Source organism: Scyliorhinus canicula, chromosome 20, assembly GCF_902713615.1.
Source record: "Scyliorhinus canicula chromosome 20, sScyCan1.1, whole genome shotgun sequence".
Lineage (NCBI taxonomy): Eukaryota > Metazoa > Chordata > Chondrichthyes > Carcharhiniformes > Scyliorhinidae > Scyliorhinus > Scyliorhinus canicula.
The window spans coordinates 67,447,944-67,468,293 of record NC_052165.1 but is presented as its reverse complement, the minus strand read 5'-3'; the positions used below and the strand labels follow the sequence as shown (position 1 = coordinate 67,468,293).

The following is a 20,350-nucleotide window of genomic DNA, read 5'->3' as shown; positions in this document are numbered from 1 at the left end:
AAACCTACATGAATGTACAAGGTGAGGGGTGGAATATCGGATCGATAGATTGGTAGAAGGAAGTTAAAATGTGTAAAGCAAGGAAAAGTAGTACAAGTTCAGACAGTGGGTCTAATGGTGGTTACAGCCTCAGGGAAAGAGATCAGAAAAACTCATGAAAGGAAGTCTGGTCACAGGGCAGACAGGTCTACTAGTAGTAGTTTAGATAAAGGGACAGATGATCCAGTAGAAATCGTATTTTAACAAGAGCATGGACCACGGTAGCATTGTGGATAGCACAATCGCTTCACAGCTTCAGGGTCCCAGGTTCGATTCCGGCTTGGGTCACTGTCTGTGTGGAGTCTGCACATCCTCCCCGTGTGTGCGTGGGTTTCCTCCGGGTGCTCCGGTTTCCTCCCACAGTCCAAAGATGTGCAGGTTAGGTGGATTGGCCATGATAAATTGCCCTTAGTGTCCAAAATTGCCCTTAGTGTTGGGTGGGGTTACTGGGTTATGGGGATAGGGTGGAAGTGTTAACCTTGGGTAGGGTGCTCTTTCCAGGAGCTGGTGCAGACTCGATGGGCTGAATGGCCTCCTTCTGGACTGTAAATTCTATGAAATAGGTGAAGAATGGCATAAGGAGTAAGAGCCCCGACGAAAGAGGAGTTCTGGTGGCTACTAAAGTTCAATAATAGATTGGTAAAGAGGCAAAACAAAAAAAAACTTGACAGTCGGAGAGAGTTTGACGTTTGATGGCAGAGCCAGACAAAGGACAGCCAGCATTGGATGTGTTGCGACAAAGTACTCTCAGGTGGCAGGTAGAAAGCGAAGGGGATTTAAGGAACAACTGGGTGACCACGAAGAGTAGACTCTCCAACAATGGAAAAATAAGTTTGAAGATTTTCCTAAGCGCTTTTAGCAACATATTCATGGGAATGCAAGTCCATAGACGTCAAAGCTGCATTTTTGCAAGGGGAACAATTTAAAAAGGAAATATTCTTAAAGCCTCCAAAATAAGCAAAGTTATAGACGGGAAATTATTAGGTTAAACAAGTGTATTTACATGCCTTACAATGCATGCTGGAGTGCAGATCCAACAATGTTTATTTTGGTATTATGAAGGAAAAGTAGCAGGCATTTTTGTATTGGACTTGGATGATTTCCTGTTTGGGGGTTGGGTGGCAATCTGCTGCAGAAGTGACAGATCTATACAAAGTTGGAAGTTGGGCTTCTGGAGCTTTTAAGTAATAGAGTTGGGCATTAGGCAGACTAAGTTAGGACTGACTCTGGCTCAACAGTCATACCTCAAGAATGTTAATAGGATCCCGATCATATCAAGCCAAATCCTCACAAAAGGAAGACTCTACAACCAAGCAAGGAGCAGATCAATTAAGAAGCTTAGTTGGGCAATTAAACTGGCTATGCACAACTACTAGACAGGATGCGTGTTAAGATGTATTAGATTTGAACACCATGTTGAAATATGCTACAGTTGCAGAAGTGCTAAAAGCAAATACCACATTCAAGAAATTAAGTTTAAAAGAATGTATGCTCAGATTTCCAGACCTGGGCTATCCATTTTTAGTGATATCTCACATACCAATCTTCTCGATGGTCATTCCAATACAGCAGGATTCATTATATTTTTAGTGGGAAGGGTGAAGGATGGTGGGATTAGAAAGGGCACCTTAGTGCCCTCGGGCAAAGTCAAGATGGGCTGAATGGCCTCCTTCTGCGCTGTATCTTTTCTATGATTCTATGATAAATGTTGTCCATTAGTCTGGGTGTTGAAAAAAAAGATTAGTTAAAAGAATCGTAATTGCGGAGACACTTGTGCTGGTAGAAGGGACAGATATGGCTATGTATTTGTTGAGTAGTTCTTTTTAATTTAAAGTGTCCAATTTTTTTTTTCCAATTAAGGGATAATTTAGTGTGGCCAATCTACCTAACCTGCACATCTTTGGGTTGTGGGCGTGAAACCCACGCAGACACGGGGAGAATGCGCAAACTCCACACAGACAGCGACCCAGAGCCGGGATCGAACCCGGATCCTCGGTGCTGTGAGGCAGCGGTGCTAACCACTGCACCATCGTGCTGCCCCTGTCGAGGAACTCCTGTACAAGGGAAACTGGGGGAAATGTGCCTCTAGAACACTACCTAGATAACCGTTCGCAATGTTCATGCGACACGGAGTGTCATGGAAAAGAGCTTGATTTGATTTTTTTTGAGGATTATCTCACGAGTCTCAAAGAGATGTTGGAAAGGGAGGAGATTTCTGAAATAAAACGGGTTAACCAGTTGCTAGATTGTTTCATCAAAAGAACTGTTTGTCCAAATATATTGATGGATATCCTCGAAGAGGGACACCTTGTCTTATAATGGATTATGAGAGCACAGAAATTTTCCCTGTCGTAACCTGATTAATGTTTATCGTTTTCAAGACCGGGGTGGAAATACAGAGCATGCTAAAGGTTGATTGTATAATGAGACAACATGTATTATCATTTTGTACATTTAGAAATAGATTTTGTTTGCATATCAATTTTAATTGAAAGACAAGCAGGAAATCAGTTAGTATCTAACAGGATGTTAAACACCTAATAGTTTAAGCTAATAAGGTTGACAGATGTTGACTATTGATTAGCTAATTATAATGAAATGTGCATATAAACGAAGAATCATTCAGCACTGGGTGTGAGGGTGTTCGAGTCGACAAGTAATCTTTGCAGTAAACAACCACGGCAAAAGGCATCCACTGTCAGTGTCTTCTTCACAACCAGGCGAGGGAATTTCTCTGAATAAAGCTGATTCGATAAATAAATTTAAAAGTGAGTTGGACAAGCACGTGAGGATGAGGAGCATGCAGAATTATGGATAGAAAGCGGGATTGTGCATCAAAATATGACTGTTCTTTCAAAGGGCCAACACACGGATGATGGGAGATTTTATGATTCTCAGAATGTTCAAAGTGCTAAGTGAGCATGACATATTTGACTCTTTCATGTTATGAATTTTTAAAACTTCTGTTGAAATTGCTGGACAGCGTTTATGTTGTTCACCTCCTGTATAGCCGCCTACGGACTTTACATGGATTTATTGGTGGATTTCCACTGATGCGGCACTTGGGTCAATGTGACATGCTCCACACGGGATTTGTGGTGTCTCTGAATAGTTTAAGCAACAGCCAGGCTCTTCAACCTGATGGAAGCATTGTCACTGTGACACAGAGGGCGAGATTCGCCTCCCCTGGGACCGGATATTCCTGTCTGAAGTCAACAGACCTTTCGCTGGGCTGTCAAAGTTTCCATCCCGCCTGTGATGATTGGCTCAGTGGGCAGGACTGGAAAATCCTAGACACCGAGTCCAAACCAGGAAATATAAATTAGAGCTACATAAGGTGTAGAAAACAAAATAAAAGTTACAAATATAGATGAAATTAAGGAAAAGGAAAGAAAAGTCAGAAAAAATAAAATCAAGAAGATTTAAAAAATACTACCCCATTAATTTTCTTGAGGGACAGAGACTGCACACTTGTCAAATTATTTCTTCAGTGCCAGAGAGGTTATTCAGTAATGATCATTATTACGCTGATAAAGCACACTTCTTCCTCAGTCTATCAAAGTTGCATTTTCCAGCCACCAGCATGGAATGGGTGGCTAAGAATCCCAAATTCACATCCTAACAGTGGGCTGGATTCTCCATTGCCCGACACCGATACCGATCGGGCAGGGGATGGAGCGACGGCGGAAAAACGGATCGGTACCAGACCCCAAACCCATTGCGATATTCCAATTCGTCACCAGCAGCGGCGGCAGCAAGCTACACGCCTGTGCTGGCAGTACCATACAATTTTTATGCATTGAATCTGATTAACAGGCTGGAAGACTGATTCTCCACACCCCTGTGATGCCCCTGTGAATCACGCAGGTGTGATTTGGTGTGAGTATTTACAAGCGGGGCCCATGCGCCATGGCTGTTGAGGGGGGAGCGAGGAGGAAAGCTAACCTTTGAAATTTTTCGGGCTTGCTGGGGAGTGTAAACTTGGACCTCAGAGAGTAGCAGGCAATGACTTGCTGACAGATGTGTGGACTCGGGGTGTCCCCCTCGGGATCGAGGTGCACTGACCCATTGCTGCCATCGCACAACACCCAGCTCATTCTTCACACCCGTCAGACAGAGGTTAGAGACAGATTGGACTGGTGGTACAAAATGTTTAATTGTGACTATTTACAATAGATGTGCCTTTCCCCTTACTATCTACTCTCTCCTACACCTAGGGCTCATGCTGTTGTTTCCCCTGCAACACTTCAGCCCTTCCGAATCCCCCCCAACTGACACTAGCACATCTTCTGGTCTCTCCTATACCTAGGCCAACTTACGTGTCATCTGTCTTTCTTGTCTTTCGTGGCCTACTGCTTCTGCTAAATGTTTCCCCGGACAGCACATCAGGTGTGTAGATGGCCTGCAGCTCATCTCATCCTCTGCCCTGTGATGTCCTTGGTGTTTGGCCCATCCAGACCTGAGCCTTGATAGGCCCGGTCAAATTTCAGTTGTCTCAGGTGATGATATGTCAATCTGTCCTACTTGTTACCCAGAAGATGTGCTAGTGTCAGGTGGAGGGATTCGGAAGGACTGGGGTGTTGCAGGGGAAACAACAGCATGAGCCCTATCATTTCCTTCTCCCTCAGGGTGCTTGTTGACTCCCGGGCTACTCCGTAAGACGAGGCTGTGAGGGACATGACTCATTCGCTGAGGGACATGGTTCAGACGTGGGCATACCCCTGGAGCTCCATGAGACAAAGGGGAGGTTGGAGTGAGTTCCAGGGGTATGCCCTCATCTGAACCATGTCCCTCAGCGAATGAGCCATGTCCCTTACAGCCTTGGTAATGTTCTGCTGTGACTGTGACATGTCCTTCTATGACTGGCTAAGGTAAGTCAGCACCTGGTCAATGCTCTCTATGCCCTCAGCCATGATGCTGGAGAAAATGCATCCATCTTTACCTGTCACCTGTGATTGGGCTCTCCTTTCCTGCGCCTCAGCCATGGACAGCACACTGTACCCGAAGCCTTGGACATCCTCACACATGGCCCGAACATCTTGTCCCGGGCCTTCTACCATGGCTGTCACCCTTTCAGTTTTGGCCTGGGTGCCACGCATTATTGGCACCATCTCCTGCGCCTGAAGGCGAGTGGACTCCTCCAGCTGTCCTTGAAGGCACTACATTCATGCTGACACACACCCTCCTGTAAATTCTGGCTGTGCTTCTGCATCTGTACAAGGGATCAGCTATTCCAGAAGTGCAACATCTGTCTGGACAACAGCAGTTCCCTGGGATCGGGCAGCCCTCCGACCGTCCGCTCTTTCGGGAGTTTCTGGCTCCACCCGATGTGCTGCAGCATATGTATGCTGCTCACTAGAGGGTGACACAAGAGCCTGATCACTAACATTACCCAATCTGCGATGGTAGATGGTGCAGGTAAAGCAGTGACGAGACATGGGTGTCTTCCCTGGAGTCGTGCTCCGGGTTTTTCTGAGGCCCTGGATGAGGGTGTCCCTCCTCTCCTCAATGGCATCCAGCACGAGTTCAATTTCAGAGTCCAGGAACCTTGGTGCTGGTCTTTTTACTGCCACCTACGTAGCTGTCATGACAGTCTGTGCTGAGTGGAACGCTTAAAAGCTGCTCCAGCTTGTCGGGCTCTGAACGTAAATCCTGACTCCAGTGAATCAGCCGGGAACATGGGCTGTGTGCTGGATAGTTTGAATGATATGAATCGCTCCTGGCCGGTACCCCAAGCGGCAGTGCGCAGTTCCTGCGATTCTCCACCGGAGGCTGCACTTAGTCTCCAGAACGGAAAATCCAGCCCAGTGGTTTCAGTGCCAAATCTTATCAATGAGGGATACAACCCTGTGAAGGAGAGGGGGACCTCCAGCAACAAATTCTGTATTTCTTGTTTTTAACTGTGCATGTGCGGCACTAATGGTTGCTGTTATATTTAACCTGTAATAGCGGTGAGCACTGATCGCCTCACTGCCAATAACATAGCAAAATCTGTGCCGTAGACTTTTACCAACAGCATACCTGCAATGTGACAGAAATATTATTTTGTATATTCCATTCTCTTGTTTTCGCGAGGTTTGGAGAAGAGCCCTTCATGTCTTTGAAGTACAAAACTCATCAATGTCTAGTGCACAATTAATGTCAGAGTGAGCACAATTGATCTCCATCACATCTTTCTCTATCGCACAAGTTCCCAGTGCTCCCCTCTATGTTTCTCATTTATGTCAGTGCCATTCCACCACTTTAGTAAAGGATTGTGATTTGCTCTCAATTTGACAGCGACACTGTTTTTTGGGTACCCTCCATTAACTAAGAAATTACATTAGGCAGTCTCATGAGATGGCTGAATTGTCTAGAGTAACAGGAACGGCAATGAAAAAAAAGATTTTGAATTTGCTCAACACCTTTTAAGATATCACGACAACCCCGCACACACACAAAGTGCTTTGCAGCTGACGAAGTACTTCCGTGGTGACATTGTGGTAATGACATTTTTAGCTGAACTCCGCCCCTCCCTCCATCAAAATAATCAGTGTGTGCTATTTGTCAAAAGAAACAAGCTTGAAGGAATAGGATGCAGGGATTGAACTGCTGGGGAAACCCAATCAAAAACATCAAAGGGAGGTTGATACAAAAACAGAAAATGCTCCAAACACTTAGCAGTCATCAGCGGAGAAACAGAGATAACATTGCAGGTTGGTGACCTTACATCAGCACAGATGATGATTGGTGTAATTTTCCACGGAGATATGAATTGGACATGGCAGATTGTTAGCATCAGTGCTGGGTATACTGCTAACCCTGTGTGGAATAAGTATCAAATGATTCCCCAGCACTTTTCTCAGAATTCTGCAATATGAGCATCCAGCCCAATACACTCAAATTAATCATATATTAAGCTGTTAAAAATAATGTGCAACTGAGGTTTTTTTTGTGGAAGTATACCTATTCATAAAATATCAAAAAAACATTTTAAAATGGCTAACACAAGTGCAATGATATTCGGATTTTCCACACAGACCCATGTTACGCTCTGAGGTGCTTCAATGCAATAAAAAGAACATCCCAAACATTTTAAATTGGACTAAACCAGAACTGAGCAGTAAGTACAACAGATTAGCTCCTGTGCTTCATCTGCACAGCGTGTATGGACTCCACATAGTGAAAGTCAGACTTCAGAGACTCCATCAGAATGGAAATTGCTGCAACGGAGAGGTTACATTTTGTCTAACATTTAATTTATTTAGTTTAGCTTTTATCTTACATCTTTACGAAAAAAAAAATTAAAACATGAATATCACCTCGAGGGACGAGTCATCTTAGCACAGTTAGCTATCACTGTTGTAATGTATTTGAATAGCTGGGAAAATGAGATGCAAATCTAGTTCTATGATTATTGTTATAGTTAATGTCATTGAGTTGATTCCATTGAACTTCTGTTTTGCGAGATAATGACCATATCTAACATACCTGAACCACATTAAGGTTTAATTTTAGTATTTAATGTTAGTATCTTAGAATAATAGAAGGAGGCTTATTGAGTATCCTTCCAGTATTCTGCTTTGCATTATTTAGGAATCTATAATGTGATACAGTCTGGTCCTACAGTGGGTTCCAGGCCTTGCCAATTCACCGAGTGCCTGCAGCTCTGCCCCTCTGCTTTGCACCTCTGTCCCTTTGCTCTTTTAAGCTTCCCCTCAATCTGATGAGATTGCTGACCTTCTCTCCCCTTCCGGTAAAAGTTTCCACTCCATTGGAAAGCAGCTCCACGATGACTGACCTTCCCTGCAGAGTCTGAGCTCCTCCCCTGGAGACCGACACAGTTGTATGATCCGGGGTCTGAGTGTCTTGTGTGGTAAGACATAGGAGCAGAATTAGGCCCTCGGCCCATCGAGTCTGCTCCGCCATTCAATCATGGCTTTTATTTTTTTCTCATCCCCATTCTCCTGCCTTCTCCCCATAAACCCTAATCCCCTTATTGATCAAAAACCTATCTATCTCTGTCTTAAAGACACAGTGATTTGACCACAGCCTTCTGCGGCAAAGAGTTCCCCAGATTCACCACTGTGAATCACAGTGTCTGTTTCACATGTCTATCTTTGCCTCTCTCTCACCTTTTATACGTTGGAAAAAAAGCACTTCCTATCTTCCTTTATATTACTAGCGAGCTTGTACCCATACTTAATCTTCTCCCCGCCCTTATTGCTTTTTTAGTTGTCCTCTGCTTGCTTTTAAAGGCTTCACAATCCTCTGGCTTCCCACTAATCCTCACCACTTTGTATGCTTTTTCTTTAGCTTTTATGCTGTCCTTGACTTCCCTCATCAGCCATGGATGCCTTGTCCTCCCCTTAGCACGTTTCCTCCTCCTTTGGATGAATTTATGTTGTGTCCCCAAATAACCCCCCAAAATACCTTCCATTGCTGTTCCACTGTCTTCCCTGCTAGGCTCCTTCTCTAATCCTCCTTCTCTGGCCAGGTTCTCCCTTATATCTTTGTAGTTACTCTTAGTTAATTGTAATACCGTTACATCTGATTGCATCTTCTCCCTCAAACTGCAGGATAAATTCTATCATATTGTGGTCACTGCTCCCTAAGGCTTCCTTCACCTTCAGTTACCTAATCAAGTCTGCCTCATTTCACATTACCAAATCCAGAATTGCCTGTTCCCTCGGAGGCTCTGTCACAAGCTGCTTCAAAAAAACCATCTTAGACATTCCACAAATTCCTTTTCTTGGGATCCACTACCAACCTGATTTTCCCAGTCCACCTGCATATTGAAGTCCCCCATGATTATTGTAATGTTGTCTTTTTTACATGCCTTTTCCATCTCCAGATTTATTTTCTGCCCCACATCCTGACTACTGCTAGGGGGCCTGTACATAACTCCCATCAGGCTCTTTGTGATTCCTCAACTCTACCCTCAGAGATTCTATCCCTTCTGATCCTATATCGCTCCTTGCTGTCGATTTAACGTCATTCCTTACAAACAGTGCAACCCCACCTCCTTTGCCCATCTGCCTGTCCTTTCGATAGGACACATATCCTTGGATATTTAGATCCCAGCCCTGATCCCCTTGCAGCCACGTCCCTGTGATGCCTACAACATCGTACTGACCAATTTCAATATGCGCAACAAGCTCATTTACCTTGTTCTGCATACTGCGCACATTTAGGTACAACACCCTCAATCCTGCTTTGACCATCTCCCTTTTCGCACTTGTCACCTGTTTTGCTCTGCCTGAGGATGATGATGTTCTTTTATTTTGGTTCTCTATTTCCCTTTCAGTTATTACACCTTCTAAGCTCTCATTCTGGTTGCCACCCCCCTGCCATACTAGTTTAATTCCTCCCGAATGAGTCTAGCAAACGTCCCTGCCAGGATATCAGTGCCCCTCCAGTTCAGATGCAACCCGTCCTTGTACAGGTCGCACCTGCCCCGAAAGAGATCCCAATGTGGGAAAAAAGCAGGTGGGACTGATGGGATAGCTTTTTCAAAGCTCTGGCATGGACACTATGGACTGAAGGTCCCCTGTTCTATAACTACAATTCTATGAATGGAATGCAGTTAGTTGGCTGGTTATGAGAGGGTAAATAGACTGAACAATATTGAATTACTGAAACTTGTGGAAAAACTGTCAATACAGTTTTCAGAAGTCCTTATGGAGCTGTGATTTACCTTTATCTGAACTGGAGGGGCACTGATATCCTAGTTTTACCAAGTTGCCAACTGATTTGCTTATAGAGCAACTTAAGCTCACTTAAGCAATTTATAGAACATATTGATCAGAAAAACTGAAAACAAATTTAAAGGTAGAGTAATGACAGAAACATATTGTAAAACTCAAAAGCTAACACAGTGACAACAGTGAACTTGAAAGTTTGTATTTATCGAGAGTGTTTAAACAACACAAACATTTACTAACTTAATATAACTAAAATACATCTTTCAATTCTTTATTAATTTATCGTAAATTGTCCTGTGTGCTACTCCGCTTTCTTTAAAAAATTGCCTAAAGTGCATATTGCTGTGGATATTGAAAATCATTGGCAGGAAGCTCAGGGATGATGTAACAAAGCTTTACTGAACTGCTTAATATGCAAAACAAGAATTTAACTGGTAAAAAGATGAGCAAGGTCCAAAATCGTGGTAATACCAGACAGCAAAACACTAGAAACCCTCAAATTCATAGGCAACTTCATCAGGTTTATCAAAATGCTTGCAAGTTGAGCATTCAAACTCCGAGGCAATGTCTGTCCACATTGCAATTTTGCGATCAACCATGCCAAGGAATTTCTCCTTCTCATCGGATGTCTATGGTGAGGACTAGCTCAAGGCACCTATGAATTCTTTGTTTTTGCAGGAGTCTCTCTAACCTGGCGTCCCTAACAAGGAGTCCCTTGGTCCAGAACTGGACATGATTAACTCCAAATTCCCCTCTGTCAGCACCAGCTTCATTGGCACCCACATAACCTTTCCTACATTGTAATTGGATCAATATTCTATAATTCCCTATTCAGCATCCCTGTGGATGCTGTGTGACCACTACAAAGACTGTAGTGATTTAAGGAAAAATGAATTGAACAGACGATCATGGATCTTGGTGACGTAAGAACTATCACTTGGCTGTTGTCCAAACATTTGCACTAATGAAATCTGACTGAAAACTAAAGTGGTTTCCCTGATGAGATAACTCCTGGTGTAAGTGCCTTTTGTTCATTTTCAAAGGGGTTTATTATAGAGATCACCAAAGTAAACCGAGTACTGACGACCACAGAACAGCACAAATTATAACCGCCACAGTACAAGTTTACTTTGTGTGAACCATACAGAAACCCAGTTCAAATCGAACGTTGGGAGCCCAATTTAATTGCGTCAATGCAGAAGCAAAATAGTGTCGATGATGAAAGTCTGAAATAAAAACAGAAACTGCTGGAAATATTCTGCATGTCTTCCAGCGTCTGTGGAGAGATAAACAGAGTTTATTTTTCAGGTCAGTGACCTGAAGTGTTAACTCTGTTTCTATCTCCAAAGATGATGCCAGACCTGTATTTCCAGCTTGATCTGTTTTCATTTTGAATCTGCTAATGATTGTCCCATTTCTCCATGGGGCAATATTTGCATACCAAGAAACATGATGTTCTAATCCAGCAATGAGAGGTTACGTGATGGCTTGGGAACGAGTTATGTCATCAGAGAAAAATGTTAATTTCCAGTCAGACTTCATTAGTTCAAACTTCTGGGTAACAGCCAAGTGACAGATCTTATATTACCAAGATCCACGATCTTCATTTGATTGTAATCTTTCTGATCTATAGAGGTTTATAAGGTATTTAATAGAGTAGAACATACTAATCCTGACCATGATTTTAAGACTAGCAGTGAATGCAAGCTGAGGCCGCACAGGTGCAGTCGACTAAAAGGCAAGCTGAGGTTTTGAGTTGGGGAAACACTTTTTCCTGCAAAGTGATTTAAAAAGTCACTGACCTGAAGCGTAAACTCTGTTCATTACTCCTCAGATGAATATTTCTGGCATTTTCTGTTTTTTTTAAATTGAGAAGCGAGTAATACTTGGAATAATCTTCTCAGTAGAGCAGTAAAGTATTGAAAATGTTGTGACTCATTAAAGAGGCAGTAACTGGGGGGTTGGGAGAGCAGGGTTTAGTTGGAGAGTGTGTGAGGCAGGTTAACTGGCCTATAATCCGTACTTGCCTTCCGTTATTCATCTCTTTTTGAATTTCAAAAGGAATCAAGAAATAAGTTACCTCAAATACTAAATATCGAAACTCTGTAAAGAAACGAGTCTCTATATCCGTAAGGAGAGAGCTTTGCTATTGACTCGAGATGGCCCTTCATTGATATGCAAAGCTAGATTTTCTTTTTTGCTGACTGATCTACTATGTATTTCCAAACCGGGGGCCGGCCAGTTTAGCTCACTTGGTTAAACAGCTGGTTCATGCTGCAGAGTGAGGCCAGCAACGGGGGTTCATTTCCCGTACCGTACTCATCTAGGCTCTCCCTTCTCAACCTTGCCCATTGCCTGAGATGTGGGATCCTATCCTCCTGTCACACTGGTAAATACTTCCCAATAGAACTAGTGAAAGCCCCCGCAAGGACATTGTTCCCAGCTCTGCCTGGGTGCAACCCATCCAGTTTGTACAGGTTCCACCTTTCCCAGAACCGGTTCCAGTGCCTCAAGAATCTGAATTCCTCCCATTGCACCATCTCTCCAGCTACACATTCATCTATCCTCTTATTCCTGCTCTCTCTGGTGAGTGGAACTAGGAGTGATCCTGAGATTACATTTGAGGTCCTGCCTTTTAGTTTATCTCCTAACTTCCTGCACTCTGCTTGCAGGTCCTCATCCCTAAGTTTACCTATGTTGTTGGTATCAATATGTACCACAACCAATAGCTGTTCACCTACCCTCGCCTGAATTCCCTGCAGCCGCTCCGAGACAACCCCGACCCTGGGACCAGAGAGGCAACATACCATCCTTGATTCAGGTTTGCAGCCACAGGGGTGATTGTCTGTGCCTCTAACTATTGAATCCCCTATCCTTATAGCCCTGCCACTCGTTTTTCTCCCACCCGTCTGAGCAGCAGAGCCACCCATGGTGCAGTGAACTTGGCTGCTGCTGCTGCTTTCCTCTAAGAGGCTACCCCCCCCCCCCCCAACAATATCCAACACTGTTTGAAAGGAGAATGACCACAAGGGACTCCTGCACTAGCCTGTTGAGTCTTTGCTGTTCCTGATGGTCACCCATTCTCTTTCTACCTGCGCAATCCTCACCGTTGTGTGACCACCTCACTAAACGTGCTATCCACGACTTCCTCAGTGAACTGGACGGGTTGCTCCACAGTTAGTCCACCCAGAGCTCCAGCTCCAAATTCCGGTTAGCTAGAAGCTGCATTTGGATACACCTTCTGCATACATGATTGCCAGGGATGCCAGAAGCATCCCTCATTTCACACATTGTGCAGGAGGAGCATATCACGGTCTGAGGTCTGCCATGATGTCCCTCTCGATTAAGCTAGCTACCCTCTGAAAACAAATTATGTTAGCTAGGGGCTATATTTACTTTAAAAACTTTCTTCTTTCTTACCAAACATTTCTATTATAATTTTCTTTTCTTTTAAGTCCCTCCCTTAGTATTAAGCAATAAGTTAGTTTAAAAGATTGAAAAGACTCACCAGGACTTACACCCCAATCAGCTGCTTCGGTTGGTCCTACGTCACTTTCTGACGTTTGTATTTATCCTCGTGTCCTTTAAAACTCCCGGCTCCTCTCGCACAAATCACCATTTCTTTGTTTGTGAATCCTATGGCATTTTTTAAACAAAGTTGTTGCAGATCTGTATGTGTTTATTTGCACAGAATGTCTTACCAATTATGAATTATTTAAACACCAAGAAGGAAAAGTTACTTTCACATTTCATAGTAATTGGGGGAAAAAAGGATAAAAGCTTCATTATTGAACCAAAAAGGTTAGGAGGGGTTATTGGGTTATGGGGATAGGGTGGAAGTGAGGGCTTAAATGGGCCGGTACAGACCCGATGGGCCGAATGGCCTCCTTCTGCCCTGATTGTTCTAAGTTCTAAGTATTGTCTGATACAGACTTTCTGTGCCTTAGGCATAGGATAAATGTCACAGTGTTTGTTCTATGTTCAATGAACTCTCTCTTGGCTGAATATTGTCTTGTGCATTAAGAATGCATTTGGTACCACAAATTGCCACAGTTGTCCAAATATCCTTATATCTGTCCAAATTATCTAGCAGAGCGGTAAAGAGCCGTTTTAATTCCATGTTTTTACTGAATTCAAACTTCAACGTTTGCCATGATGTGAACCCAGGCTTCCAGAGCATTACTCTTGTTCTCTGGATTGGCAATCCAGTGACAATGCCACTGTGCCACCGCCTCCCCTCATTGGCATTATACAAGTTCAAGATTTTCATTGAAGTATGCCACTCAAACTTAATGTGAAATTCAGTCATATTATTCATCACTCTGTCCTGTAGGATCCTTTACTATGAAATTATGAATGAACCCTGTCACAATGCAAGATCTATGGAGGCGCAAGTAATCAAGATGCATAAATGGAATTCTTTGTTACTGGGGTAACATGATAAGAATGTGCACCATTATTTTTTAGGCCGTTGGTGGTTGCAAGGATAAATGATTTAAACCAAGTACAGGAAATTTAACAATTGCATCCAGGTTACAAATTGTTGGGAATGCGAAAGTAGATTGTATTATGGGGATAGGGTGGAGGTGTTGACCTTGGGTAGGGTGCTCTTTCCAAGAGCCGGTGCAGGCTTGATGGGCCGAATGGCCTCCTTCTGCACTGTAAATTCCATGTCTATGTCTATGTATTGGCTGCCGGTGCTCTAGAATCCATTCCATTTACACTGTGGCACAGAATTCAGAGCAGCAGTGTGGACAAGAAACAAATATATGAGCTCTCTATAAATGAATATGGTATGAATAAAATGTTGTGGTCTCTTGTCTTCAGAGGACCATTACCAAACCAATTGACTTGATTTTTTTTCTTCCTCTTCGGTGACAATGGCATCAACTCATTTATCGATATAAATGCAATAGACAGTCAGTGTGCTGTTCGGAATCTACATATAATTGTTGACTCTGTTAAATAATACATATGTATGGACCATTAGTGTGTGGGCACAAAAGGGTCATCCTGTTTTATATTTCCCTCTGTCAAGAGAACAAGAAAAGGTAAAGAACAGCTTCTGTTTGTTCCTTATTTGTCCATGAATAATACAAAAAAGCTTGGGATTGGTATCTTTCATTTAATTCAGTGCCTTCTGTTTGCATTTGAAAACAAATATTCCATTGCCATTAAAAGGGGAAAATGCCCAAGACATATTGATTGGAGTCAGGCAGACGTAACTGTTGCATGAACTACTTTTGTATTCACTTCGTCTACATTGGCAAGGTGTTCACGTCTGTCAATAAACCTCAGAATGCACAACAAACTGGTTTCATCGAATGCCTTGAATTTTGATTTTTCCACAAATGTGTGACTTTGCTTTTGTCAAAGTCAGTGAAGTGAGGAAAAACAAATTTTTTTCTGTATTTGGAAGTTGAATTAAATGAATGGATAAATTGACAGGGATGTTGTCTCAAGTATTTACCAAGGCAAGCAAGGAGAGCAAGCTTTGTTATTGGTAAGAGTCCCACATTACCTGGGCCTGGAGTAGGTTTTTGAAGATGGAGTGAGAGTTGACCGTACCCCTCTATCTTTGTCATAACCTTCTGCACGCTGTCCCTCTGACTTCGACTCTCGTGTATTAAACCCCACATTGTGGGATTCCCTCGTCGAAAACAAATTTACCTCATCAACCCCATCTCTTCTGTTAAGACCTTCCTTTACAGTTACCTCTCTTAAGTTGTTGTCCACCTTCTCTACTCTCTCTCGCTCTCTTTTGCTTGCCATCCATTTTCATAATTTTGCCTTCTGTGAAACATTTTTTCTAAAATGAAAGGTCCTATATAAATGCAAGCTGTTGTTGAATATGCTCAGTGAAGGTGTTCCAAGCAATGATGCAGCTGAACAGCCTGCCATCATTGGTGGGACAAAGGGAGGGAGAGGAGTGCACAGAAGGTAAAGGAAAAGAGTGTTTGCTGGTGGATTTAGGGCAGAAGAGATTGTATAGTCAGGGTGGGTTACATGATGGAGGAATTAGCAATGAGGACAAGAGCTTTAAAATTAATGCTTGGATGATAGTGAACCTATGTGATGATTAGTGTGGGACAGGATGGTATAGTGATATTTGGGACAGTTGGAGTTAATGGTGGGTGAGTTATAGGAAGTCAGTATGGCGAGTGTTAGAGTAGTTAATTTTAGAGATGACAGAAGTGTGTATGAAGGTTGCAGTGTAGTGGCCGAGGTGGGGACGGAAATGGGTACTGTTCAGAGCTACAGAAAGCATTCAAAGTGATGACAGAAGTGGGGTTTAAAACTAAGCTCAAGTTGAACTTGGGTTTCATGTAGAATACAGTTTCTTTCAATCTGACCCAAAGTTGTGCTGAACTGTATTTCTTACCTAAAGCAGAAGGCATGTTCACAACTTTAGAGGGAAATAGGCTCAACATTTGGATAATTTTACCTAGTTATAGGTAGTTTGTGCTTTGGCCAGCATCCAAGACTAGTTTAGACTGCTCAAAATAATTTCATTTAAGCCATCAAAGAAAATTGTCTTTCATCAGTCATGTCCTCGGGTTGAGAGAGGTTACCTTTAGTGTGGAGGACAGTGATCAGAGGCCTCGGAGTGGAGCAAGATAGACAGACTGTCAGGCTTTGGGGTGGAGGTCCTGGGGGAGATAGGGAGAGGCGTCACTGGAGGCTTCAGTAGGATGCTGAAGTCTCGGCTTTTTTGTGGGGGATGCAGGGGGGTGCAGTTCGGAGGACTTGGTCCTCCAATGTGGGATGGTCAGTCGGATAATTGAGGCTTCCACGGCAAACTGAAAGATATGGGGAGGTTAGGAGAGCGATTGGAGACCTCGGTGGCAGGAGATCAGTCGGTGGGTCAGGGGCATGTTTGGGAGCCTTGGTGGAAGGATATATAGATAGATCAGGCTGTGGGGTGAGGTGGATAACAGGCCTGGGCAGCAGGGATCAGTTTCAGAAGGGGAGTCCTGGTCAAAAGATGTGATGGAGATCTGTGTTCTAGGTGGGAATGTTGGAGGCCTCGTTGATAGGGGTAGGAACACAAGCCTGGGGAAGGGTGATTGAATATCTCAAGATGCTGATGATAGGAGAAAATTCAACGGGTTAGAGGGTCCAATCGGGAGGTGGGGGAGGAGGGGGATCCTTTGGTTAGGCAGTCAATAGGCCCAGTAAATTTGAAATGGGAAAAAAAATACAAGCTTAAAATACAAGCCCGCCTTCTTGGAGCGCCTTTGGTGTCTGCACCCTATTCACCGCCATTACTAGGGTCCCAGGTTCGATTCCCGGCTTGCGTCACTGTCTGTGCGGAGTCTGCACGTTCTCCTTGTGTCTGTGTGAGTTTCCTCCGGGTGCTCCGGTTCCTCCCAGACGTCCTGAAAGACGTACTTATTGGGCATTCTGGATTCTCCCTCAGTTTACTTGAACAGGCGCCGGAGTGTGGCGACTAGGGGATTTTCACAGTAACTTAATTACAGTGTTAATGTAAGCCTACTTGTCACACTAATAAAGATTATTATTATTAATACTGAGATGCAGGCTTTTAACTCTTTATATAGGCTTCAAACCCCAACCCAAGCCAAAGATTTTTGGGGTTAGAAGACTCTCCTATTATTGCAGTAGTGTCAATGAAGATATAATTGGCAGCAGTGATAGAAAGTAAAAATTCCTAATGGGAAGATTGACCACCACGGTAAGAACCTTAAGACTTTATAAAATACAAGAACCTCAAGGATGGTGTACTGTGGGGTCAACACACCATTAAATATTTTTACCACCTATATACGCAGCTCTGTTTCACCGTTGGCCACTGTAAATTCATCATTGATTGGTCCCTTGCGCTCCCCTCCCCAATGACCACACTGCACTACCTGCTATTCTCTGTCAAAATGGTTTGACTATAACTATTATTACTGATGTACCTATTAAAACACCAAGAGTCTGCAAAACACTTTGGATCCGAAGTCCATTTTATTGTGTCTTCCACTGTGCATGCTCAGTAATATTGGAATGTACAACTCTGCAGCACAATGACACAAATTCTTTCTGTTACAGATATGCACTTGTTTGGCCACTGTCCAGCCCATGATGAATTTTACCTAGTTGTATGCAGTCACTGCAACCAGGTAGTCAAGCCACAAGCTTTCAATGGGCATTGCGGTAAGCTACAGAATAGTTCTATGCAAATGACCTTTGCAGAGGTACATCTTGTTGGTTGTTGACAAACATATACAAGACCCCCTATTTATGATGAGCTGAGTTGAGATTTGGGTCTGCTTGATCTTCTAAAGAACCTTTCTTGCTCCTACTGCATCTGTGAAGAGGGGGCGGTTAATGACAAGTTCTGATCTTTGATTCTAGTCAGCCCAGATAATAAAGAAACAAAGGAGATTGAATGCATAAGTTTTTGAAAAATAATTGATAGTTATTTAGGGTTACGAGGAGGTGTGAGCGCACATTTTGTTGATAGGTGTAGTATGCATCATATATTTTTAATAATGCTGAATATTTATGTGACTAAACTTCTGCAGCACATTTAAATAAGAATACTTATCAATTGTTACCTGGGACTTGATCTAAAAGAAGTGTCTACAAGTATAGGCAGTGCTATTGAATAATTTAATACATAGAGTCTAACATTTTTATAATTTAATAGAGTTGAATAAATGGTCATCATGAAAATTTTACTCTGAATTTTGTACAGCTGACTTGTTACCTTTGATGAAATTAATGCTGCATTTTGTTCTCATGGATTTCCTTTTTGGTGCATTTCATTATTGAACAATTGATCCAATCCAGTTTTGGGGTTTGGCAATATTATCAACTGTTTCCTTCCCAGAAATCTTATGGAACTTCCATTATTGTTGGGTTAATTAACTCAATCATTCATGGAGCTGCTTCCCAGCCAGTCAATTATGGGTTCCAGCCCCATTCAGGAGAACTGAGGTTGCTTGATAACAATGCTCAGTACAATGTGAATGTGAGATAAACAGTCTTTGGAATCGTATAGTAAAACCAGAACCTCTTTTTGTGTACTGGTTGATGATTAAAAAGACTAATCTTAAAAGAGTCAAGTTGTCCACTGCTCCAAGTCAGGACCACATTTCCTTTACTTCCCTCTTCTGTGGGTACCCCAAAGAAAATATATTAGAGTTCAATATCAAGAGATCTTTATTTTCTATTCGAAATTTGTAGCCGATTGTTTGGACCCTTTGAATGTGAAAAGCGTTGATGTGTGGTGATAAAAATGTAGCCGTGTGCTGCTCAAGTATGTATTGACCGCTTTTGCACATTCTGTGCAATTAATAAATTCAAATTTGATTTTCATCCAATAAATGTCAGTTGACTAACTATTAAACTGAAAAACAAAATGTTGAAACAATGTTGATGGCCTTGTAAGGAACATGGTATGAACAGTCATCATCTGTGTACTGTTCTATATTTGGCTATACCAGCTAGTTTGGTAAGCTGATGACTTGCTTTAATATTTAATTTGATGTCCATTCCAAGAATTGACATTTGAAACTGATCAAATGACACAGCCCTACGTATATAATTAATAAATGCACTTTTGATGTTTCATAAATCATAAAACATTTCACACAAATTATTCCATCTTTGTTGTAGTGAAATTTTGCACCTATTCTTTATAATAATCATGTTTATTTAATGACTTAGCAATGTCTTTTTTGGGTATTTCTATTGTGCAATAGCACAAAGTTTTATTTTCTTGGCTGGAATTAATCAAAGTGAACATTCTATGGGAAAAGATAGACTTTCTTGAATTGCTGTGGTGGAGAATGCCTATTTTGCTTGTGCGGTGCTCCTTTGTCCATTAATTTAACAGGTGCATTTTGAGTCAGTTACTGCCTTGGCTAAAATACTGGGTACAAAAACGTCACATAACATTTTATCTGTTAATGTCAACAACAAGAATTCCTGGGGCCTTAAGCAACAGATTGCACACTGATAGTTGCATCCGAATAGATACAGTAAGAAGTCTTACAACACCAGGTTAAAGTCCAACAGGTTTGTTTCAAACACGAGCTTTCGGAGCACGGCTCCTTCTTCAGGTGAAGAATAGATAGTTACTGGATTTTGAAGAAGCATTCTTAATGCTGACAAAAGTAATTGCAGAGATGACAGTAAAGCTGAGGTTGCACAAGCTATTTTATGATTCGTTTGTTAAGTTTCAATCTGTGTTTTCTTGTGCTTCACTGAGAGGAAAATAGAAGTTAGCTTCTCAAGACTGGAAGACAGGGGAAGGGATCTTTGCTTCCAAAGGGAAGGGATCTTGCTTCCAAGTGCCAGAGCCAAAGAATTGACAATCATTGACTGTCGTTTCAGACTTTCAGCATCAGAAAAAATACTTGAATGTAAAAGTCCCTTGAATCTATAATTTAACCATTTTTTGAAAGAAAACTGAAAACATATCACAAAACATTTTTAAACCTGTCATTATATGTGGAGTTGTGCATTGATTGCATGCATGGAGTTTTGAAAAGCCAAAGCTCCACAAGTTAGTGAAAAATTGTTAGCTATGGAGTGAATATGTTAAAATACTAATAATATTATATACTGATATTACTGTATGGATTTTAGGAAAGCATTTCACAAGATGCCGC

The 20,350-nt window shown here is 42.3% G+C and overlaps 1 protein-coding gene across 7 annotated transcripts in view; it reads left to right on the top strand.

Moving 5' to 3' along the window:
- LOC119955200 (ataxin-7-like protein 1) overlaps positions 1-20,350 on the top strand; it is a 280,989-nt gene that overhangs the window by 35,368 nt on the left and 225,271 nt on the right. For 5 of the 7 annotated variants that reach the window (XM_038781198.1, XM_038781197.1, XM_038781195.1 and 2 more), the window contains exon 3: positions 17,781-17,885. The exons of the other annotated variants lie outside the window; for them this stretch is intronic. In XM_038781198.1, the coding sequence (XP_038637126.1) occupies positions 17,781-17,885 (105 nt within the window). The remainder of the gene's footprint in view (positions 1-17,780; positions 17,886-20,350) is intronic. 7 annotated transcript variants of the gene reach the window in all.